The 25,479-nt window shown below is 44.8% G+C and overlaps 1 protein-coding gene and 1 long non-coding RNA gene across 2 annotated transcripts; one reads left to right on the plus strand and one right to left on the minus strand.

Annotated features, from left to right (window-relative positions):
- Positions 1-1,962: 1,962 nt before the first annotated feature.
- On the minus strand, positions 1,963-6,443 carry GAL3ST2 (galactose-3-O-sulfotransferase 2; the record flags this gene model as incomplete). The annotated part of the gene is made up of 3 exons (XM_084638243.1): positions 1,963-2,787; positions 4,283-4,562; positions 6,436-6,443. 3 exons carry the CDS (start codon positions 6,441-6,443, stop codon positions 1,963-1,965), a joined length of 1,113 nt encoding a protein of 370 aa, XP_084494369.1.
- A 5,998-nt stretch (positions 6,444-12,441) lies between these two features.
- LOC311526624 lies at positions 12,442-18,102 on the plus strand. The gene is made up of 3 exons (XR_014713073.1): positions 12,442-12,551; positions 13,538-13,590; positions 16,205-18,102. It is a non-coding gene; the product is annotated as an uncharacterized lncRNA (long non-coding RNA).
- Positions 18,103-25,479: the final 7,377 nt, after the last annotated feature.

Consider the following 25,479-nt stretch of genomic DNA (forward strand, 5'->3'; position numbering starts at 1 on the left):
CCAATCTGCAAAGATCTGTTCAGGAGCAACAGATTAATATGACACAGTCTTTATTGTTAATTATTAACATAGTATACAACACCTTATATGCTATTTATTTACCTTTCATTGAAGGAACCCAGACCAGAGGACAATCTTTACAAACTACACACCATCATCAGATGAAATTTAATGTTGATAAATGATTCTAAGATTCTATGATTTATCTATTAGACCATGCTGCTGTCTCAAAAAGGAACATTTGCATAATCTCACATCTTTCCTTAAATCTCTAATGGTGGATAATGACACTGACATCTCTCTAACCTAGCTGACAGTAATACTCTGCCTCACTGTGCTCTGTACTACCTGACACATTTCGGGCTAGCTGGAGGATGACAGCTGCTGTGTAAAATCACGAGCCCAGAGGGCAACATTTGACAGAAAAAGGTGAGTCCAGCTTGAAGCATCTTCTGCTGACTGAAATCGCAGCCATCTATTGGCTTCTCTGAGTTGGGCTGATGTTTGGGGCTTGGCTTGGTCTGTCTGTGGAGATTCTGGTTCCAAGTACGAGAGCCTGGCTTAGTGCATGTGTGTGGTCACATTCCTGTCTCCACTGAGCATCACAGCCTGCAACTTAGCGATGGCTCATGGCATAACTCCTTTATCTCTCCTAGGTGGGGCTTGTGCTTTTGATTCTGAAGGTCCCAGGCTGTAGCCCTGCTAATGATCACACTGCTTCTGCGTACATAGAAATAACCTACTACCCTCCCAGAGCCCTTGAATAGTCTGTTCTCTGTAGCTATTACATGGGCGGGGGGGCGAATATATTCCAAACATAGGCACTGACTCTATGGGTGCTCTGGGGCTGGAGCACCCATGGGGAAAAATTAGTTGGTGCTCTGCACCCACCGGCAGCCAAGCTCCCTGCCCCACTCCACTTCTCCTCACCTCCACCTCCTCCCCCGAACACACTGCATCCCCACTCCTCTGCCTACCTCCCAGTGCTTGCCACTGCCAAACAGCTGTAGCAAGCTCTGGGAGGGAGTGGGGAGGAGCAGGAATGTGGCGTGCTCAGGAGAGGAGGCAGGGAAGAGGCGGGGCCAGGGTGGGGATTTGGGAAAGGAGTCGGAATAGGGGCAGGGAGGGGGCAGAGACTTTGGGGAAGGGGTTGGAATGGGGGCAGGAGGGGACAGGGCAGTGGTGGAGTAGTGGCCGGGGGGGGGGGTCGAGCACTCACCGGCACCAGTAGCAGTCGGTGTCTATGTTCCAGACTCAAAGGGATGTTGTATCTCAGGAGTCTGTTCCTGTGTTTCAACAGCTGGCACGGTACATCCTGTGAGCTCAGTTCCACTGACTTGTGATATAAAGTACAATCAAATAAACTGAAATATAAAGCTTTCCCTCAGGCCTGTTAAATATGCTGTCTAGTCTTTGGAATGTCTTTGTGCACGAAATTGACCTATAATGCACTGGCAATCCCTGCGTTAGCCTAGAATGGGAAACAGGAATTTCCCAGTGCAGAGTCACTTCTCTGCAGTATTTTCCATTTACAACAAGATCAGTGCAGGTATTTTTACTAAACCTGATGCTGTGATTTAAACTAGTATTTCACCCACAGAGGAAAGGCCAGTATCTGCTCTGTACAGCAGAGACAGTAGGTGGTTAGGGAACCAGTCACAGCTCCCTGGTTCTTTAGCCAACTTCACCCCAGCCCAGCCCCTGGTGTAGGCTGAAGCAAGCAAAGACATCCAGGGAACCATATGGCAAATGGAGTCAGCTGGGGAGTGCTGTGTTCCTGCCACACCCCTTCTGTCTCCCTACCCCACTCCCGGATCTGAAAACTCTGTAAGGAAATTTCATGGGTTAAATCCATTAGGCCACAAAAATGTAAACACATCTCTGGGAGGTACATGAACAAGGTGATAGGAATGTTATAAGCATTATTGCTCTGTGGGTGATATTAACAATCCACCAACACTGTCATCTCAGCCACAAGGGAAAAGCTGTGCTCTTCCTCCTCTTCTCTGGAAACTGATGAGCATACAGATATGACATATACTGAAGCTCAGGCAGGATCAGTCTCAGGCAGGTTCTCAGAGTCTCATTAGCCATGTCTTCTTTAAGATTATAGCCCAGAATATTTGCACGCCCTGACTGGAAGGGCTGAAGTTTTTTGTCTTTGATCTTGTTCTTATCTATCGGCACTGGATCCAAGAGACACAGCTCCATAAGTTCCTTTTGTCTCATTCTCAGGAGTTTCACCTCCTGATCCAACTTTTCTAGCCCTATTGTCTCCTGAATTCTCCTCCAGAGGGTTCTGTTGAAGTGTTGGTAGAGCTTCCAGTCCAATGAGCACCATTCTTTTACCTTTTCCTTGCTCTCAGGGGTCATGCTCTTGATAGTGTCCTGGCTTCGGGAATTCAGCTTGAAGTAAACCACATCATCCAGCTCCCAGCCCAAAGTGTCCTTCAGCAGGACCATGGACTCATCAAAGTAATCAGTTAGCAACATCAGCTGAAAAGCCTGTTCGATCTCCGCTATGACACTCTGAACGTAGTCCTCAGTGTCCATTGCGTTGTTGTCATAGCCAAAGTCAAACCACATGTAGTTCCTCGCAGGAATGTTATTTGTGCATTCACTCATATTGTAATATGTCCATGGAGATGCCAGAAACGCATTCACATCCTTTGATCTTCTAAATGCTGGTGTAAAAAATTTATTATAGGCATAAGAGGACTCCATCAGTGAAACTGGGTTTCTCAGGATGGAAAAGTAGGTGGTGGTGTTTGGCATTACTTTTCGGACCTGTTTATAAGAAGACAGCACAATGTGGCCATTAATGTATCTCTTGCTTATGCACAGGAGAGGTTTTGTGGTACAAAAATGGCTCCTACTTGACTTGAAGGGTAAACAGGCCAAAAGAACAAGCACAGTGTAGGTCATTTGCAGGGGGTTAAAACATAGTCATGGTGGGAAAGTCTAAGTACAAGCACTGTACTGACAGGTTGTAGGCAACTGGTCCAGTTCTCTCTCTATGTTAGGAAGGCTTGCCAACACTGCTATAGCTACACCAGCTCACATGGTAAGTACAGTAAGCATATGAAAGGGGAGCTCTCTCATTCCTGTTAGGGCTGAGTGAATAGTTTGGCCTTTTATCCTGGGCTGCATGAGGGGTTTTCTAGCTGAACAATCACAGAGGGGTATGGTACCCCCATTACCTGTGCTCCCCTAAACACCATGGACGTGGACTCAAGGCCAGCCCCACTTGGCTGATGCTGAAGGACACATTGGGTTCAGGCCAGTGGTGGGGTGAAGATCCACATTTATGTAGACCCAGTGATTTTCCCAACTGCTACAGTGAGACTGTGGCTGTTATTCCAGACCATTGGCTGGAGCAGTAGCTGTGGGAAGAGGGCTGTGCAACAAACACTGCACTCTGGTCCTTGGTGAAGGGTGGATTTCACCTCCCAAATCGCTCCTTGTGCCCTCCACATAGAGTCTGAATCTTGGGATTTGTTAGCATGGAGTGGATTTCACCCCCAGTTACACTATCAAGAAGAGAGAAAGACAGAGAGATCATGGCCAGGCCTAGAAGTTGACTCTCTATTTTCCAAAGCAAAGGGTCCTCCCTGAGCCAAACAAGGTAACTCCAGTCTCATTTGTTTGTTTTATAAATAATTGTCAGTCCTAAGATTCTTAGAGGGATTACCAGCTAACGATGGCCATTCCCCAGTACTTGTGGGCTTTGTGATTGAAGGCCAACATACTAATTCCTAACTCAGAAAACATTTTACATGCTAATTGCAATGCACTTCATGAAGGGAAAGGCCTCTGCAGAGTGATATTTAGTGCTAGCTAATAACCAGGGATCCTAGATATCTGGTTGACACGGAAAAACATGGAATTTGCATTTTTACAGAGAATCTTTAGTTTTTACAGTTGTGAGAAAATAAAAATATATACAGTGGAACCCCGATTAGCTAATCTAATTGGTACCAAGACCAGATCAGATCATCAAAAATTCAGATAATCAGGAGAATGGCCAGGGCTCTGACTGCAGGCCTGCTTTAAAATTGTAAATATATCAATAAAACACTGTGTTCAACTGATACCTATATGTATTGTGGGTAGGGTAACTAAAGTTCAGCATTTCATTTTAATCATGGAAAAACATGGATTTCTATGTTTTTTTATTGGAGAATTTTGGGTTTTTATCATGGAAAACTAGGATCCCTGATAATAACAGCACCACAGTCATTTCACAGGATGCCTCCCGAACTGCTACTGCCCAGGATCTCACCTCTTGGAGGTTAAACCTCATGTGGTTGCACATGATGTTGTAACTTTGTCCGATGGTTTTAAATCCCTCTACAAACTGGGCCATGAAGCGATGAGGATAGCCCAAGTGGTAGTTCTGGCCAGCAGGAAGGGCTAGGGTCAGATTGTGCCTCTCTGCAAACCGGAATAGGATGTTCATGATGGTGCTGCTGGCAGTTTTGTGGGTCTTGAGAAACATCACGTTCGTCTGGGGGTGACTGGGTCTCAGGTGCTTGGTGGAAAACCCCCACATTCTGTATGAACTTAAAGCACATAGGAAATGTTTTCTCTAGTGTTGTAATCCATTTCTTCCACCTGACAGTGCTGCTTTCCCCTGCCATTTCCTACCCTGCTGGCCCTCTCATTTTACTTTTCCAAAGAGCCGCCAAAGTTTAACCTGAACTACCTTTCCTTAGGCTAACTGGGGCCAGATCCACACCTGGAATAAATCAGCATCACTCCCTTGAACTCAATGGGCCCATTCCACAGCTGGCATAAATCAGCATAGCCTCATTGAAGTCAATGGGCCACATCCCACACTGGTGTAAATTGGCCATAGCTCTATTGAAGTCAATATACCAGATCCCCAGCTGGTGTAAATCGGCATTGCTCCTTTGCAGTCACTGGGGCTATGGCAATTGACACCAGCTAAAGATCCAGCACTTTGTCTGTAGTTCTAAAAAGCACAGATGAGCACACCCCTCTTCTGCCCTCATTAGCTCTGAATGCCAGTCTGCATGGCTCTTTCAGCTCCACACAATAATCAGCTTATTTGTTACTGAGGGGGTTGGGAGGGGCTTTGGCTTCTCCTGCTCACTCCCCTTGCTTTGTTAGTATTGTTGCAGCTACTCCCAGCTGCTAGATGCTCTACACTGTTGATAGGTCACTTATTTAGGTGCTAGATATGAATTTAGGAGCCCAACTTTAGGCCCCCGGTCTTGAAAATCCTAGCCCTAGTCTCTGTGCTTAGGGCTACCTTTAGCAATCCAAAAATATAAGATATGATGGATCATCTTGCTGCCCCTGCACAGACGTGGCACATGGCAAGTTCTTCTTACTCTTTCTATCCCTGTAGAAAGTGGACTTACGAGATGACATTTCCTTTCATATGGAAGAACCCAGCTAGAAAAATGACTCCCAGCCAAAGCCCCAGGATTCTGGAATGCCTGCAAAAGAAACAGAGATCCAGTGAGTCCAAAATAAAATGTAATGTCCTCCCAATTCGAACCACATCAAATTTCCTGCCACTCTTTGTAACTGAGGGCTTGTCTACATAAATGTTTAGTTTGTGGAAGCTGGGTGTAAATCTGTCCCCCTAGCCTGCTGCACGCAACTGTCTGTGTGGACCCTGCTGACACTCATTAAAGTTCCATTTTGCAATCTGATACAAACATAAGAACAGCCATACTGGGTCAGCGTAATGGTCCATTAGCCCAGTGTCCTGTCTCTGCCAGCGGCCAGTGCCAGGTGCTTCAAAGGGACTGAACAGAACAGGATGATTTCCAGTGATTCATCCTCTGTCGGCCATTCCCAGTGTCTGGCAATCAGAGGAGCTACCCCACTTTGAAAAGGCAGTAGTGCACTAGGGAACTGCTAGTTCACATCAGCAGGGTCCACATGGCCAGTTCATAGAATATCAGGGTTGGAAGGGACCTCAGGTAGTCCAACCCCCTGCTCAAAGCAGGGCCGATCCCCAATTTTTGCCCCAGATCCCTAAATGACCCCCTCAAGGATTGAACTCACAACCCTGGGTTTAGCAGGCCAATGCTCAAACCACTGAGCTATCCCTCCCCCCACATGGAAAGCCAGTGAATGGCCCACACAAGGTTAGTCCATGGAAGGCCAGCGACGGGTAGATTTACAGCCCAGATTTACAGCTTGTCACAAGCTAAATGTTTGTATAGAGAAGCTCTTAATTGCTGTTACAGCCGCCTCCTTTCTGGCCTCTCCATGTTAGATAGCATAAGAGTGGTGATCAGCATCTGCCTCTCCTGCCCTGGTGGTAACTCTTGTTCTCTGCAGTAAAGCAAGAGCGCTTATGTTTTAACAGTTACATTCTTTTAATTTAAATCTCACATAAATCGAGCACAACAGCAACCAGAGCCTGCTGTAAGCTGTAGCCAGCTGTTCTCTGACCTGCCCATGCAGGCTACACGAGTGCCAACCCAGAGCACTCAGAAATAAGAGTCAGGCCCCCGAAATCATGTGATTGGCTTAACAGTCAAGAGGTTTTTATGAAAAATACTTAAATGTTGGTTCTTTTTCTTTGCTTTCTGGGTCCTGAGCCATAGAGTTCTCTCACTTCACGTTTTCAAGGTTTTCTCTGCAACCCCCAGGATGTAAAATTTCCTTTTTTACAAAAGAAAGCAGAGCGTCTCAGGTAAGCATGACCCCAGGAGCTGGGGCTTTAAGAAAAACACTCGTGATCAAATCTCAAAAGCTGGCAATGGAATGCAGACTAGAATTCCACCTTCCAAAATGGAGATGACGGACCTTTGATCTCTGCAGCTGCACCCACAACCCTCGACAACAAACGCAGCTCCTCCATTCAGTAACTATACCCACAAGGGCTGTATCCCTGCCACTTGGTTTATTTTGCCCTTCTACACCCTCTATATATGTCATCATTTTTTTCTGTCTTTGGAGAGAAGACCAGCTCCATCACCTCCCCACCCATTTGATCAGTGAACCTGCCCAGATGCCCCTTTTTCTCAGCCCAGCTGAACCTGTAGATCAGTGGTTCCCAAACTTGTTCCGCCTCTTGTGCAGGGAAAGCCCCTGACGGGCCAGGCCTGTTTGTTTTCCTGCCGCGTCTGCAGGTTTGGCCGATCGCGGTTCCCAGTGGCCGCGGTTTGCTGCTCCAGGCCAATGGGAGATGCTGGAAGCAGCGTGGGCTGAGGGACACAGCAAACCCCAGCCACTGGGAGCTGTGATAGGCCAAACCTGCGGACGCGGCAGGTAAACAAAGCAGCCCGGCCCGGCCCGCCAGGGGCTTTCCCTGCACAAGCGGTGGAACAAGTTTGGGAAACACTGTTGTAGGGCAACGTTCCCTCTAATGTTTCCCACTCATGTGCAGAATGAATTTTGTTATGTGCACCAATATGGAGGTGATGTGTCACACATCACCTCCATATTGGTGCACATAACAAAATTTATGTGGTGGGGTGGGAGCTCAGGGCTGGGGCAGAGGGTTGGAGTGCAGGGCAGTAAGGGCTCTGGCTGGGGGTGTGGGCTCTGTGGTAGGGCTGGGGATGAGGGACTCAGGGCTGGGGATGAGGGTTGGGGTGCAGGGGGATGAGGTGCAGTGGGGTTCCCCGGAGCTACAGAGATGCCTGCAACCCCAGCTCTCTCCCCCTGCAGCAGCACCTGGGCTGGGCCGGAGCCGAGGGAGGGGCACCTAGCTATTGGAAGTCCGGGACTGGGTTGGGGCCGGGGCACCTCTCCCACAGCTGCAACAGGTTCAGGGCTGGGCTGGGTTGGGTTGGGGGCAAGGGAGGGTCTCCATGGCAGGCCTGAAGCTTGGGGAGAGGCATCTCTTCCCGCCGCAGCCCTGAGCACCTGCATGGGGCTTAATAGGCAGCTGCATGGCTGCACATGTTGTACCAATAAATTAAAAACCAGCAGGATCTTATTAAAAGGGAAAAAGGCAAAATACCACATTTATTGTGAATACAGAAAGAATCATAGTAAGCAGTTAATTATAGCTATAACATTCCATTCAATCTCATATTTATTCACACATTCATTCATACAAACACACACACACACACAGGTTCTGCAAGGTTGTTATCATAGTTACCAGCCTTAGAGTTGCTCATGCCAAGCCACTGGCCAGGTGGTCTGGACATGAGGAGGGAGCAGGGCCTTGTCAGATGCTCATCTGATGCTCCTGGAAGTTAGTTTGCAGAATCAGACCCCCCAAAGTTCTCACTTTCTAGAGTCTATTTTTATAGGAATTTATTCCTAAGCCAGTCTGTGGGAATTGCTTCATCATGCTGTTGCTGAATCAATCAGCAGATGGCACATTCCTGACGGCTCCGTGCTGCTAGATGTTATCTTGTTCTTTGGTTCTTCCATTCTTGAGGCTGTTGGGTGGATTCCAGTCTGCCCTCCGGTGGGGGGGTCCTCTGGTTATTTCCACTTGACGCCTTCTTCAGCCGATGGACACTGGATTCTTAGGCTGGCACCTCCCTGATCATTCAGTTATTATCCACACCAAGCATCCATCCACATACATCCTCTATCTCTATTTTAATCACAATTGTTAATACAACAAAAGGGCAGGGAGTCTCTGGGTGCTGTTTCTGTTGTTTTGAATCTCTCTCTCTGTGAATTGCTTTGAGAACAGACTCTGTCTTAGAATGTACTAACGCAATTAGCAGCTTGCAAGTTTCACACACAACAGAGAGAGAAACAGCACCAAAAACCAAGAGACCTCTTAATTAGTAATACCCTGGAATTTAAACTATGGGGAATCAAATTCATTTGTGATTTTAATACAGAACTTCTTTAATATGATCCAACACACAGCTTAGAGGGAACTTAGCTAGGGGACATCACCCCCCACAAGCCCGCTCACAAGGGGACTCATTCAGTGCTGACACACACTGCCTGAAGTCAATGAATCCTATGAAGTCAGCTGGGTAGCACATGGGAAATAAGGAAGCGCTGAGGTTGATCTCCAGGATGGGGAACCACTGCTGTTCAGGAACTGTGGGGAAAGTACCTTGCAATGCTCTGGGGGAAATCGCTGAAAGCCAAGATCAGGGATCCAAGAGGAGCACATGTGCTTGCTGAAAATCCTGCGGTGTGTTCCCCTGCAGGGACAGGTTGAGTGGGTGTGTGGAGATGCCAGCCACCTGGAACCTCACCTCGTAGCTCTGGCAGTCACCTTATGGCAGTGTGCTGGCTGGGAGACTGCATTCTATCCTAAACTATAGGGCCAAATCCTCCAATGGTACAAACTGACACAGCTCTCCTGAAGTCACCTAGACAGTCTCCCCTGGTGTCAAAGGGGCTGTGCTAACTTACATCAGCTGAAGATCCAGCCTGTTGCAAATAATATATGACTAATTTTGTCTGATTGTTGGCAAATCCCTATGACAAACTTTACCCTTTAGGCACAAGTTATTCCTGTGCGCCCGTTTCAGCATAGGCACATCAAGTAGACTGTTATCCTGAAATACGTGGAGCCAAACCCATCCCGGTGTGGCTCTGCTTACTTCAGTGGAGTAACATCAGGAATTTATTGGCCCTGACTGCATCAAACTACGTGTATTACAAGGCAGTGTGTAAGTTTGGATCTCCACACCTCCGGAGACTGCTTAGAAATTTTTCTGTCTTATACCAAGCTCCTTCAAAGCAGGCCCAATGCTCAAGAGTCAAACCATGGTAAGTTGGAGTTATAATAGAAACCAGCTGAGCTATCAGAGCGCAAAAACATGGTGAAATTCTTCATTGTGGTAGTTTATGAACTAACCGAACACAGGCAAACCTTGCACCCAAGACTATCTCTGGGCTGAGAACAAGCAAGAGAAATGTCACAAAGGCCAACTCAATTTTTGCTGATTACTGAACCCCAGACCTCTGCCAAGAAATGTGGACAAATGGAGAGAGTCCAGAGAGAGCTACAAAAATTATCAGAGGTTTAGAAAACATGACATTGAGGAAATGTTAAAAGAACTGAACATGTTTAGTCCAGAGAAGAGAAGGCTGGGGCGGGAGAGCTGGGTGGGAGGAGGGGGGAGAAGAGAGGGGACCCTGATAACAGTCTTCAACTATGTAAAAAGTTGTTATAAAGAAGACTGTGATCATGGCCATTCAGCACTATGGACCTCCACTGTCTACACATATTATTGTTGCTCAATTGTCCTCCATGTCCACTGAAGGTAGGGCACAAATGTGACACTGGTCTAGCAGGCACCAGCTTATGCCAAGGTACCCGTGGCTCAGCTGAACACTGCCAGATACATAGCTGGAATCTGTCTGGCTCACCTGGGGGTTTGCATTGATGGGGCAGGTATTAGAATGATAAGTGTTTCATGTCTGGACTCTATTGAATGCTTGTGAGTTAATGCCTACATTATGCTAACTTGCAAGATCTGTAATGTAATATTTGGGCAAGTATCGCATGAGTAGGATTGCCAATTTTGGTTGGACATATTCCTGGAGATTTTATCACAAGATATAATCTTCAATGTGACAAAGTTCCTCCTCTGCCTTGGTGGATCCTGCGCTTATTGGTGGATTTGCTTACCTCAGAGATTCATGGCAGCCCTCAGTTTGGCCACTTTTGCCAATGGCTCAAACCTGCCATTCACTCAGCTAACCTCATCACCGACCAGCATGGGGAAAAAGGAGGAGAACAATCCCCGCAGTCTCTGCTGGCCCACCTAGTGGGTTGGGGGACAGGCCATAGACCTTCCCCTCTCGTGGGACCCACAGTCCAGATCAACTCCTCTTATATCAAATAAGGAATTGGGGAGGATGGGGGAACCCAGGCCCATCCTCTACTCTGGGTTCCAGCCCAGGGCCCTGTGGATTGCAGCTGTCTACAGTGTCTCCTGTAACAGCTACAACTCCCTGGGCTACTTCCCCATGGCCTCCCCCCAGCACCTTCTTTATCCTCACAGCAAGATCTTCCTCCTGAAGCCTGACCACACTTGTATTCCTCAATCCTCCAGCAGCACACCTTCTCACTCCCTGCTCCTTGTATGCCCTCCACTAACTGATGGAAGGTCCTTTTTAAACCAGGTGTCCTGATTAGTCTGCCTGCCATAATTGATTCTAGTATGTTCTTAATTGGCTCCAGGTGTCTTAATTAGCTTGCCTATCTTAATTGGTTCTAGCAGATTTCTGATTGCTCTAGGGCAGCCCCTGGTCTGGTCACGCAGGGAACAAAAAACTGCTTATCCAGTGGCCAGTATATCTGCCTTCTACTGCTCTGCTGTATCCAGCTGGTCTGGCTCTATCACAGTAATTAAATATTAATCTTTAATTCCTGAGACTCCAGGACAATCCTGGAGGACTGGTAAAACTAAGCATGAGCTTCTGTGACCAAATGAATCACCACATGTCATAAACATACAGCTAAGGGAGCATAAAATCCCTCTTTTACCTGTAAGGGGTTAAGAAGCTCAAATAACCTGGTTGGCACCTGACCAAAAGGACCAATAAGGGAAGAAGATCCTTTCAAATCTATGGGGGAAGGTTTCTTGTTTGTGTGGTCTTTTGTTGTTCTCTCGGGGACAGAGAGGGACAAGGGCAGAAAAAAACATCTCCTAAACCCTACCTGAAATAAGCATCCAAGATTATGCCCTTGCTACTGTGTAGAAGGGGAAACTGAGGCACACGCCTCATGGCATTGGTGGCTAAATACCAAGACACCTACACTTTAACAGATATTGCTCTCTTTATTTTGTTAGCAATACTACACCCCAACCTGTTTTCAGGCATCCAGGGACCAAGAACCCCAAAACTAGCTCGAACACTTATGAATGACATCATATGGTTTAAAGGTACTGAAAAGGAGTGTCACCAAAGACAAACAGGGATTTTACATGTACTGCCTCTGCCATGGACAGTGTCCAAGCCTCTGGCAGTAAGTTCAGGAGGAGGGTGTGACAGGCCCCCCCATAAGGCTTTATGGAAATATGCTTATGAATATATATGACATAACTGGAATATGTTTTATGCTACATATGCCATGTAACATATCTATGTAAAGGTTATGATCTATTGAATCTATTAATCCTATTTGTATGCAGGTATCATTTTTTGTATTCGAAGTTATGAATAGTGGCTGCATACTTGTTTGATTCTAAGTAGGTTTTAGTGAAGCAGTTGGTCAGCTTCCTGAGAATAGACTATTCTTTAGTAAGTACCCAATCGAGAAGCCCTTAAGTCAACAATGAACTTGGAAACACTAATCCAGATCTGGGCTTTCCCAGGAATGTGGCTTGGCTGGTAAGGAACTCAGTCATGCATGGACATGTGACTTGCCCAGGTGACTCCAAAACTCCATCTTAGAGCTGGACTTTGCATAGGAGAGAGGAGGGGGTCTCCACCCACAAGAGACAGTCTATTTAAACCCTTGGGAGACCCCTCATTTTGTCTTCAGCTGACTAAAGAGAGAGCCTCTCCACCGCCAAAGATACCTGAAAGAAACTGGAACAAAGGACAGTAACTACAGGGGGTGTGAGTGATTGCTGGACCCAGACTAGAAAGGTAGTCTGTAAAAGGAAGCTTACTGGGTGAGGATTTTATCTGTATTCAGTTTTATTACTGTCCTACACTTAGACTTGCGTCTTATTTTATTTTGCTTGGTAATTCACTTTGTTCTGTCTGTTACTACTTGGAACCACTTAAATCCTACTTTCTGTATTTAATAAAATCACTTTTTACTTATTAATTTTAAAAAAAAAGACCATACAAACAAAAAAAAACTTCCCCCACAGACTTGAAAGGATCTTCTTCCAGTATTGGTCCTTTTGGTCAGGAGCCAGCCAGGTTATCTGAGCTTCTTACAAGTAAAGGAGGGATTTTTATGCTACCCTTAGCTGTATGTTTATGACACCACAAAAGAGAGGACATTAATTAGTATGAAGAGACGCTCTTCTGTAGAAACTGTTACACCCCTTCCAAAAGAGGAGACCCAGGAATACCAGACTGGCTTTGGGCGGATCTTACAACCGGAAACTCCCTACATCTGGATTGCGGAATTGTCAACAAAAGGACTAAAAGCTCATTGTTCTGCTCCCCTCCCCATGAAGATGAATCGCAGGAATAGACTCCTTCTAGCAGCTGAGTTTGCAGCTGAAAGTACATGGCAGAAGGGGGATGAAAACCCCCAACAAAAGGGCCTAAGGATCTCTGTGCTGCTGGGACTCTGGGGGTATGTCAACACTGCAAAGAAAAACCCACGACTGGCCCGTGCCAGCTGACTCGGGCTCACAGGGCTCAGACTAAAGGGCTGTTTCATTGCTGTATAGACTTACAGGCTTGGACCCTGTGAAGTCTACACAGCAATGAAACAGCCCTGCATCCTGAGCCCTGCGAGCCTGAGTCAGCTGGCACACGCCAGCCGTGGGTTTTTCTTTGCAGTGTAGACATACCCTGGGGGGCAAGGAGTTTCCTAGGCATAAGAAAGAGATCGTGAGTCCATATTCACTTGCTTTAACCTCAAAACTAACTCTCTATTTTCCTTTTCCTATTTAACTAATCTTCATATAAATTATAGGATTGGCTGCAAGCATTGTCTTGATGTGAGACCTAAGGCACAATTGATCTGGGGTAAGTGACTGATCCTTTGGGATTGGGAGTAACCTGAATATTGCTAAAAGAAAAGGAGTACTTGTGGCACCTTAGAGGCTAACAAATTTATTTGAGCATAAACTTTCGTGAGTTACAGCTCACTTCATCGGATGCATTCAGTGGAAATAAATAAATAGATTAGTCTCTAAGGTGCCACAAGTACTCCTTTTTTTTTTGCGAATACAGACTAACATGGCTGCTACTCTGAAACCTGAATAGTGCTGTGATTCTTTGTCTTAAGGGCCATTTATCACAGAGACATGGTGACAAGACAGACCAGTGAATCCAAGATGGCTGTCTGTGACTGTGTTTAAGGCTGTTAATGCACCTGAGGAGTTTGCACTTGGTGCAGTTGGTTGGTGAAATCTAAGTTTAGAATTCACAACCAATTTGGGGTTTGTGCTTTGTTTAAAAAAAAAAAAAAAAGTCTGCCCAGAGGTTGGTACTCCTACTCTTGTGCCACCTTGGAAGCCTCACAATGAAGTAATCGACTTAGTTTGCAGCAAGGGAGATTTAGGCTATTAGAAAAAATGTTCTAACTAGAAGGATAGTTAAGCAGTGGAGCAGGTTACCTAGGGCAGTGCTACTCAAAGTGGTGGTCCACGGACTGGTGCCGTTCCGCAAGCCATCAGCTGATGGTCCACAGTGCCTGGGACCCGAGGCAGCACATTCTCTTCGCACCGGCTCCACTCCGCTCCCCGTACACTGCCCTGGCTCAACCCCAGCCGCCACAACAGCAGCTGCCAGCAACTCTGCCATGGCCGTTGCCATGGGCCAGGTCACCCCCCTCCCGTCACTCTTACACAGCGGAGAGGGAGAGGCGCAGCGTGTGTAATGTATTCCTGTGTTTCCTGCATGTTGTGCCATCCATTCACACTGCCCCCCGCCCAGCCCTGAGCAGACAAAGCCCACAAACACACTAATAAGGAGAAGACTCATTAATCTTTGGCAATTTCTGGGCTTGGCTGCCACCCCCTCTCTTTTCCTCATCTCTCCACCCCACTCAAAAAATAATAAAAAAAAAAAAAGTAGCCCCTTAATTCTGGAAGACAGTTTAGCACAGGTCTGGGGAGAGGAGGATTAATTATTATTGTTGGTGTTGTTGCTCCATGAAATTTGACAGCATCCGCACTGATCAGCAGAGCTAGTGGAGGAAAAAGACACTGCAGCAGGTTATCGGGTGGGAGAGGATAAGCCCCCCAAAAAATGTCCGCCAACTTTTATTATATTCATTATATTGTGTGAGGGAAAGTTAACACGACATAAAACTCAGGTCAAGGCCCTGACTTTGGTTAAGCTTGCCTGCAGGCCATAAACTGAAATCCTGCTTGCTTGTGTGTGTCAAGGGGTAGGAGAAGTCAGAGCGAAAAGTCCCCAAAACGGAACAATGGTTTTCTGTTCATAAGGGGCATGAAGGGGCAGGATGGAAAAGTCCACAGACAGAACAAATTTGCAATAGTCAAGCTTATGAAATATATAACCGCAACAGCTGTGTTAAAAAGGTCGCTGACCGCAAAAGAACAGACAGTGAAAAACAGGAAGACGCTTGTTTTTTGCTTTTGACCAGTGTTAATTTTGCAATATATTCCAAATAAGGTAATTATTATGGAAGTATGTGTAATTTGTCTGGGGTTTTAAGCTTTAAAAAGCTGTGTGTGCTTTGCATCGAGGGGCAGCTACTTAGAGCTTTTACCTCCCTGCACTTGTAAGCAATAAAGGAGCCTCTGATCCAAACACGTGGTTAATTTTTGAAGCGACAAAATTGGTTTCGTGACTCGGATAGACAGCCAACCCCCAGAACCGGAGGACCGTGAGCAGTTCCCCGCCAGACCCAGGGCCCATCTGAAAGGTAAGAGACCTTTTGAAATCTCTATTGTGGGTTTCTGGTGGAGGACTGCCCATAGGCTCTGGGTTTGGGTGAGTTGCACTCTCTATTTGGACTTTTTGCTGCCAGACACGCCTGACACCCTTGGGGTGGAGTCCCATCCAGGTTTGGTTTCCCTGGGAAGAGCCACTGAGTGTGGCTGGGCAGGTCATGGATAGACCTAGTTCCATGTGCCAGTGTGAAAGTGAAGGTCGGTAGACCGGTGTGAGTGTGAGTCACAGGAAGACGCCCAGAGCGCCCTGCAAAGCCGTGGGCTCATGACCGGCGAGAGGCCTGTCTGGGTCTAGAAGTGTGTGATCCCACCCTCTCCGTCCTCGGACCGTCTGTTTCCGTACCCTCTTTCTGCCCTCTAGTTCCCACCTGAATGTGGTTTGAAAAGCCACTGACTAGTCTGATCACCTTGACTGAAGCAACTGAGTATGCGGCACCAACGATGCTCTTTGCTAAAGGGGGGCTGTAAAACAGTCGTGGAGGCCCTAAACAAACCTTCCCTGTGTGAGTGGGACAAGTGAAAGATCTGTAGGGATTCTGGGAGCCAGGGGGTCCAAAAGGGATTCCCGCACTCACCAGCTTAAATGGGGGCCAGTGAGTCAAGAAGGATCACTGTCTCACCAAAAGGCGCACACTAGTTCACTTGCAAGTTTCTGGAAAAATTGGAATTGGTATACCAGGGATAGGGATAATTTAAAGTTATGGTTTCCCTTACAGGGAAAGTTTCAACATTGACAAGATTGTGCAGCTCAGACGTGTGCTTCTGGCCGATGTCAGGGTGAGGCATATTTCTATTGGCATGAAGAAACAGAAGAAAGAAAAACAAACGGCGCCGTGAATCTCAAATAAGGAGTCTCAAGGACTCCCAGGAGAAACTTACAACACAATTAAAAGAGATAAAAAGAAAATTGGCAAAGAATTTAAATCCAGCTAAGCCGGCAAGAAATATTAAACAACAGAAGCCCCTTACATTCACCCCTCAGACAATGACTCCCCGTACTGAGGAAATGTTCCCCTTGCACCAATTCCCAGGCATTGGTGCTTCGGGTCACGAGACCTTGGTGTCTGCACATGCATCTTGGTCTCCTACGGAATTGTATAATTTACTTAATTTTCTAAAAGTAAGAGAGGACCCTGTTGAAGTCAAAGAGGAATTGCAAATTGCTATAAACTGTTATAACCCTGCATGGGCAGATTTAAATCAGCTTATGTGAGGGATCATGCCAAGGGAAACACTGAGTTGCCTTTGTGAAGAAGCTCAGTGGCCCAAGCAAAATCCAGGCCATGACCAGGAAAAGTTAAATAAAATCAGGGAGAAGCGGTTTGGTAAAATTCTCAGTCTGCCCAAAGAATGCTGACTGGACCAAAATTAGCACCTGTAAACAAAGTAAAAATAAGAATTTGAATAAAACCCAATACTCTCACCGCCACATTAAAACTATGTTAATGACCTTCCAGCTCCAGAACATACAGGGACCCCGCCCATTGCAGGGGGACAAGGGGAAGGCCAAACCAAGGTCCCCACCATCCACCTCCCCTAAGGATCCAGTGATGGCACGTGTTACTATTGCAAGCAAATGGGCCATTGGATACAGTAAATGTCCCTACTGCCCTGGTCAATCCAAAGGCGGTAGGGGTGGGCAATACTCTTATTCCCCACCCCATCTCTTCACCTCTGTCCATTTCTATTGGTCCTTTGTTTGACCGTCATACTTTCCTCCTAAGCCCTTGTTCACCTGCTAACCTTTAGGTAAAAGGCTTGCTGTGTAAATTAAATTGTATAATCTGCTGTCCCTCAAATGGTGTGTATCTGCATATGCCTGATCCTGCTCACAATAAGGTCCTGGCAGTTTACAGGAAAAGACTCCTTGCAACAGGAACTGCTGGCTAAGGTCTCTCCCTCTTTGAAAGCCTTGTGAGCCAATCATGCCAACCAGGTTGGGTGCATTGGGTCTGCCCAACCTGTTAAAATTCACCTAAACGCAGCAAGACCCCTTCCTGAGGTGCAGCAGTACCCTCTATCAAAACAGGCCAAGGAAAAATCCAACCTGTTCTTACCTCCTGCATTCAGCAAGGAGTCATTATTCCTACAGTCAATGAGTGTAACTCCCCCATTTTACTGTGTTGTTAATGCTGCTGTACTCTCTACCTTTCACGTTGTTCCTAGCCCTGCTACTATCCTTTCCTACAAAGCACCAGTGCTGAGGGGTTGTTACCGCCTCAAATAAGGAAAAGCTTGTATTAAGTCTGGACATAAAAGAATTAAGGTTATTGTTAAATAAGATGCATCTAGATGTAAGAAATAAATGGGTGTGTGTGTATGTAAATAGGTGTGTATAAATAAATAAAAGGGGAGTTAGTCAAAAAGCCACCCTCCTTGCTAAATTGGTAGTGAAACAATGCCTGTGCCCATGGAAAGAAATAATGCAACAACAACAACAAAGGATCAGGCCCAGACAAGCAGGCAACCATAGTGGAGGAAGTTAAAAGAAAGAAAGAGAGAGGTTAACTCTGTAGTTACTGGAGGAAATTAAGCAGTGAAACTTTGTACAAATGTTAAAAGAAGGTGTTATGAAAAGATAATTCTGGTTTCTTTGCAGCCATTCCTTTGAAGAAAGGGTGCATTTCTCTGGAAGAATTTCTGTAAATAATCCAGGCAAAAGGTTATTTTAAGTGAAATCATTTAACTATAAACAAGTTAGGCAAATTAGCTAAAACACACTCCTGGTGTGCACAATCTTTGTTTTATAAGTTTAAAATAAATTGGTGTTTTAAAATTGTAAAACAAAAAAAGATACTTTTGCCAAACAAAAGAAACTAGTGTTGTTTAATTTTGGTATTTAGCATTTAATCCTTACTGTGACTTAATGCTTTATAAGATTTAAAATGTTTTTAAATAAAGACCAAAGTTGTGGCTGCAGCAGGGCAGTCAAAGCCAGGAAAGTGAAAAAAAGATTTTAAATCTGTTTTGGTAACAAATAGAAGATAAAAGCTGTAGTCGGTGCCCCACACTAAGTCTTAAGGTGGCTCTGTGTAATCTATGGTCACATTGCCAAAGGGGAGCCAAATTGGGTTGTGATTTCCTTTTCAAATCAGTGTGTGTTTAAAAGCAGAAGTTAAAAGTTAGAAGTTAATTGTGTCCTTTTGAGACAAAGTCTCTAAGTGGCTGATAACTTTGAATCCAAAAGCAAGCCGAAAATGTCTGTGTTAATGCAAATCACTTAAATAATAAGGATAGAAGCCATTGAAACCTGACCTGCCTATATAACAAATACAGAAAAATATGGGAGTAATTCCTCAGTTTTGCCTGCAAACAACAAGGTATTTGTAAAGAAAGGAATATTTTAAGCAATACTGCCAACAGTGTGTAATCTGCCAGCAACATAGTGTTGGTAAAGCTACCAAGGTTAGGCAGGCAGCACATCCCCTTTCCTGGGGACGCTTGTGTAAATATTCAGATTGATTCAAATGCTTAAATGTTGTAATTGTAAGTATGTTAGTTTTAGTAATGTATTGCCTTGTAAAAAGGCAGATGCCAAAACTGTTAAACTTTTGCTTAAGGATTTTGTATCACAATTTGGCATACCTGGACAGATTATAAAAGATTTATGTGCAGTTTCACAGATCCAATATGGCCAAATGCCCTTTGAAGACCCCTCCCAATCAAAAGACCAGACTCAGCCCACATAAGATTTCTAACAGGGTGCCTAATGCGACTACTGGCTGTGCCCCACTGGTCCTGGCTCAGATGGACAGTCATTTAATGACTAACACAATGCTTAATTATTGTCAGGCACTAACAAAATGTGTTAGGTCTTTTTATATACAGCAGCACTGCCACTCGCTGAAACCAGGAGACTGGATCTACATACAGGTCCATCAGCGAGGAACTGCCCTGACCCCATGCTGAAAGACCCTTATCAAGTCCTGTTAATTATCAACACCGCTGTGAAGTGCTGAGAATTGACTACCCGCCCATGTTTCTCACTGTAATGGCTCTCCGACTGATGATCGGTCTATCTTTTCTTCTGGCGTTGTTGCTCCTTCTGGACAGCAGGAGTGAAGGACAAGGTGAAAAGCCAGTAACCTCTCCTTTGTCTGCTGACAGACCCACCATGCCTTTGAAGGCACAACCTCTCCACCTGAAGACATAATAAAGCCTCTAACCAAGCAAGGTGATTGTGCTAGTAACCTCTCCGTTGCTGCCTCATTGCTGAGCAGATAAGTGAACTAAGACTACAAAATCTTGAATAGCTTGCAGAAGCTAGCCAGAACTACCTGAAGATAAAACTTTTAATATTCCTCAGCCTCTCCTTCCTAACAAACTTAGGGTGGAGATGGGAAAGTAATATTTTCTAGATCTTGACCAATCAGTAGCCTCACTAGTAAATAATCAAACATATACCCAAAAAGTTTGTTCTGCCACTGGAGATTTTACCTGTACTGAAATTATTCCTGTAACTAATAAGTTATCCTGAACCCTACTGCAATACACCCCTTCCTTTGCCATTGATGCTGATGCCTCTCCGCCTTTTTGTGAAGGTGTTTAGCCAACAGATGTGGTAGAATACTTCACAAGGGAGAGATGTGTTAGTGTGTTGGGACACCGATAGACTAATTAATGCCACATTAGGGACCATTAAATTCACATTGCCCTTATCCAGTTTTTAAATTACTTCTGCATATCCAAATTGCTCTAAAGGTTAGCACAGCAAAGGGCCTGCGTTTCCCCTAGAAAGAAAAGAGACTTGGCTGGACACCTATGGGATGGTGCAAATAGCGTAGCGGCAATCTGGAATAACCATAAGAGTCAAGAACATGAGGAAAAAATTGGGACACTTAGAAAAAGCCCCAGGCCTTATTACTTGAGCACAGTTGACCCAGACACAAGCGGGAGTAGGTGAATTACATATTATTTCCACCCTTAGTGCAATGACCCAGAAGCTTGTAACAGATATGGTGCTTAGTATCACTGGGGCTGGAAAGGCATTGCAGTGGGATCAGGCTTGTTCAGAGGTTCAAGATTTTCTGAATGACCAGCTCACGGCCATTCAGAGGGATCTTGAACATCAGGCATGGCCCTCTGACCTTACAGCCACCTCAGGAGTACCATCTGATCTGTGACCAGGGAGACATACTTGAAGATTCTCTGGGTGGAAATGCAGACGTTTGTAGTGTTCCTTCCAAGCATATGGGCCGCTCAGAGGGATGTGGGCTTCCACATACCGAACCCTGCTGCATCAGTGGGGAGGATGTATGTGGGATTGGGAAATTCACCAAGACATTTGGGAAATTAAACCACCTGGTATGCCTAACAGATTTAGTCAGTGCTCCTGAAAATAACGCCCAATATCTTAGTAGGAATAGGAAATCAATGGACACTCTGACCGCCAGAACCCCACAGCTTCAGCGTGTACATAAACTGAAGCCAGGAAAAGTTGTCACTGTTCATGACAACATTTGTTGGGAGGGTATGTGTCAAGGTTCCTTTCCCACTCTGAACTCTAGGGTACAGATGTGGGGACCTGCATGAAAACCCCCTAAGCTTATTTTTACCAGCTTAGGTTAAAACTTCCCCAAGGTACAAACTATTTTACCCTTTGCCCTTGGACTTTCGTTGCCATCAAACATTTAACTGGTTACTGGGAAAGAGTTGTTTGGAAACATCTTTCCCCCCAAAAATCCTCCCAACCCTTGCACCCCACTTCCTGGGGAAGGTTTGGTAAAAATCCTCACCAATTTGCATAGGTGAGGAAAGACCCAAACCCTTGGATCTTAAGAACAATGAAAAAGCATTCAGTTTCTGAAAAGAAGAATTTTAATAGAAGTAAAAAGAATCACCTCTGTAAAATCAGGATGGTAAATACCTTACAGGGTAATTAGATTCAAAACATAGAGAATCCCTCTAGGCAAAACCTTAAGTTACAAAAAGACACAAAGACAGGAATATCCATTCCTTTCAGCACAGCTTATTTCCTCAGCCATTTAAAGAAATCATAATCTAATGCATATCTAGCTAGATTACTTACTAAGTTCTAAGACTCCATTCCTGTTCTGTCCCTGACAAAAACATCACCCAGACAGACCCAGACCCTTTGCTTCCCCCCCTGCTCCCCAGCTTTGAAAGTATCTTGTCTCCTCATTGGTCATTGTGGTCAGGTGCCAGCGAGGTTATCCTAGCTTCTTAACCCTTTACAGGTGAAAGGGTTTTTCCTCTGGCCAGGAGGGATTTTAAAGGTGTTTACCCTTCCTTTTATATTTATGACAGTATGGGACAAGAAACTACCCTGATAGGACACCTACTTTTCCAAGCTAATGACAGCTCTGTGCTTGTTAAGGCCACCATCTTGCAAAATATACATTTTAATCTTACCACTGCTACAGGAAGCCATATCATATATTGGCCTGCAGAGAGAATTTTGCAGTCGGCCCTTCAACCTCAAATACCTTTTAACTGGACTACTTTAGTACCTGATTGATTCCAAAATTTGCTTTCAATTCTATCAGAGGTTCATAAAATTTCCGACCTACAGGGACAGATTCACATGCTCCAAAATATATATCAAGTTGAAAAGAACGCCTTTCATACAGCCTCTAGGGAGTCTACCTTATGTACTAAGTATGATGCTTTGTGTTTTGTGACTAAGACTATTCAGCAATCTCAACCCCATCGTTTTATTGCCATAGAAATGTTGTTTTTATTACTGTTTGATATGGTGTTATGTTATTGCTGTTGTAGTAGAGATGTTTATCACTGCCTGCCTGGTCCTAGACCTGTTAAGCTCAGTGTAAACAAGTGGCACTAATGATTGTCAATAAACTCTATGATAACAGGAGGCAAGAGGCAGCAATGAATGTTTAAGAGGAAATGCAGGTAGTACGTGAGGAAGAGAGAGGAAATTAATTAATGATAGAATAAAATGAGGCTAAAAAGGCCTCAAAGGGGAGAACTGTGAGAGAAAATTAATAGGACATAAAACTCGGGTCAAGGTCCTGACTTTGGTCAAGTTTGCCTGCAGGCCGTAAACTGAGATCCTGCTTGCTTATGTGTGTCAAGGGGTAGGAGAAGTCAGAGTGAAAAGTCCCCAAAACGGAACAATGGTTTTCTGTGCATAAGGGGCATGAAGGGGCAGGATGGAAAAGTCCACAGACAGAACAAATTTGCAATAGTCAAGCCTATGAAATATATAACCGCAATAGTTGTGTTAAAAAGGTCGCTGACCGCAAAAGAACAGACAGTGAAAAACAGGAAAGGTCTAGTGGGGGAAGACGCTTGTTTTTTGCTTTTGACTAGTGTTAATTTTGCAATGTATTCCAAATAAGGTAATTAATATGGAAGTATGTGTAATTTGTCTGTGGTTAAGCTTTAAAAAGATGTGTCTGTTTTGCATCAAGGGGCAGCTACTTCGAGCGTTTACCCCCCTGCGCTTGTAATCAATAAAGGAGTCTCAGGCTTTCTGATCCAAACACAACGCATGGTTAATTTTTCCACGGCAATTGTTTCCAATATAAATTATTATTACTACGAATGTTCAAATAATATTTTCTTGGGTCGTAAACCAATAGTCATTTTATACTATCCGCACAGACACACAGCCTTTCAGTCAGTCTTCAATGTATTTAAATGGGAACATCTCCGCAAGTACGCCACACTCCCATTCCAATTAATGGAGTGAAGAATGTTAGTTTTTCTGATCTGATGTGCTACATGCCTATGCGAATATGATAATATGGCACAAATATGGTACCGGTCCCTGGCACATTGGGGAAAAAAATTGCCGGTCCGCCACATCAGATAGTTTGAGAAGCACTGACCTAGGAAGGCTGTCGAAACCCTGTTATTGCAGGTTTTTAAGAACAGGCTAGACAAACACCTATAGAGATGGTCTAGGTATATTTAATCCTACCTCAGCACAGAAGGATGGACTAGATGACCTCTTGAGATCCCTTCCAGCCCTACATTTCTATGAGCTTCTACAGAGTGAACTAAAGGATCCTCCAGCTGGGTGCTGTAGAAAAGTCAAATCATTGGTGGATCAGTCCCAGAGGGGCCACACAACACTGAGCAATGGGCTATAAAAGCACTTGAAAACGGGGGTCTAGCTGAAAGTGTCTTCTCTGCCAAAACTACAGTGCCAAGCTCTGATATTTCAAATGTTATATGTAAATGTTAAAAAAAGAATTTGGACAAACTTTTGACCCTTTGGATCAAAGTGGAAGGAAACAGCAGCTTCAAAGACGTGCCAAAATTATACTGTGATTTAATTTAAAATATTCCTTAAAGACTGTTTTCCCAGCTTTGCATCCACACCTGGATCCCAGCAAGGACCAGCCAGCTCGCAATTAATCTCTGGCCCTGGATCAAGCCAGGGCTGACTCAGAGATGTCTAAACTATTTAGACAGCTTAGCCAATACATTCACTACAGCTTCCTACGAAACTATTTCTCGATCATACCCGCATGACCACTTCTTTGCCCCTTACTGTCTTCTTACCTCCAAGAGCATCCTAGGCTTTTCATGCTGTCTCCAACCTCACCACGGTGAGCTTGAATGAGTGTCCTTTGCAAACCAGCCAAATACACTTCCCTGTCATTCCAGCTCTCCCAGTGTCTCGTATTAGTGCCACTATTTCTAGCAGTCCTTCACAACTATAAAAGGCTAGGACAGGCTGGGACAAAGGGAGTGGCTACGTGTCCATTGGGTGAAAGCGCAACTTATTTTATAAGGCAAGAGGAGCTTTGAGACGACACTGCCTGTCATAAATATAAAGGGAATGGTAACCACCTTTCTGTATACAGTGCTATAAAATCCCTCCTGGCCAGAGGCAAAACCCTTTCACCTGTAAAGGGTTAAGAAGCTAAAATAACTTTGCTGGCACCTGACCCAAAATAACCAATGAGGGGACAAGATACTTTCAAATCTGGAGGGGGGTGGGTGGGCACAAAGGGTTCTGTCTGATGCTTTTGCCATCTCCAGTGCATGCTTCCTCTCTTTTTCCTTCTCCATTTCTTTTTTTTTTTTTTTTTGCCTCCCTTTCTTTTTCTATCTGTTTGAGTTCTACCCGTCTTTCATGTTCCTTTTGTCTTTCCTCAGTCTCAAATCTGGCTAATTCCAGCTTCTGTTGAACATTGTATTCGGTCATCCTAACCTCTGTTTTTAAACTAACTTTACACCCGAGAGTTAGAAAGAAAACAAAAAAAACCTGGCTTGTAAAATTTTGTTGTGCTGTAACCTTATACCTTTTTTCTCTGATAGCTGTTCTCAGCCTAGAGAAAAATCCTTTTGTTATGCCTGCTGCTCTGTCCCCAGGCAGAGAGACAGAATCTACAGCTGCAATCACCTTTTACAAAACCTTTTAAAATCCTGCTGTGATTCTGGTTCAGAATGATCCCACCGTTCTGCCACCATGTCAAGGTTCCTTCCCCAAACTGAACTCTAGGGTACAGATGTGGGACATGCATGAAAGACCCCCTAAGCTTATTTTTACCAGCTTAGGTTAAAACTTTGTCTTGTTCTTGAACAGTATGCTGCCACCACTAAGTGTTTTAAACAAAGAATAGGGAAAGACCACTTGGAGACATCTTCCCCCAAAATTCCCCCCACCCCACACCAAGCCCTACAGCCCCTTTCCTAGGGAAGGCTTGATAATAATCCTCACCAATTGGTACAGGTGAGCACAGACCCAAACCCTTGGATCTTAAGAACAATGAAAAAGCAATCAGGTTCTTCAAAGAAGAATTTTAATTAAAGAAAAGGTAAAAGAATCATCTCTGTAAAATCAGGACGGTAAATACCTTACAGGGTAATCAGATTCAAAACACAGAGAATCCCTCTAGGCAAAACCTTAAGTTACAAAAAGACACAAAAACAGGAATATATATTCCATTCAGCAGAGCTTATTTTACCAGCCATTAAACAAAAGGAAATCTAATGCATTTCTAGCTAGATTACTTACTAACTTTACAGAAGTTCTGAGTCTGCATTCCGGATC

This window comes from Lepidochelys olivacea (assembly GCF_965140295.1).
Source record: "Lepidochelys olivacea isolate rLepOli2 genome assembly, chromosome: 9".
Classification (NCBI taxonomy): Eukaryota; Metazoa; Chordata; order Testudines; family Cheloniidae; genus Lepidochelys; species Lepidochelys olivacea.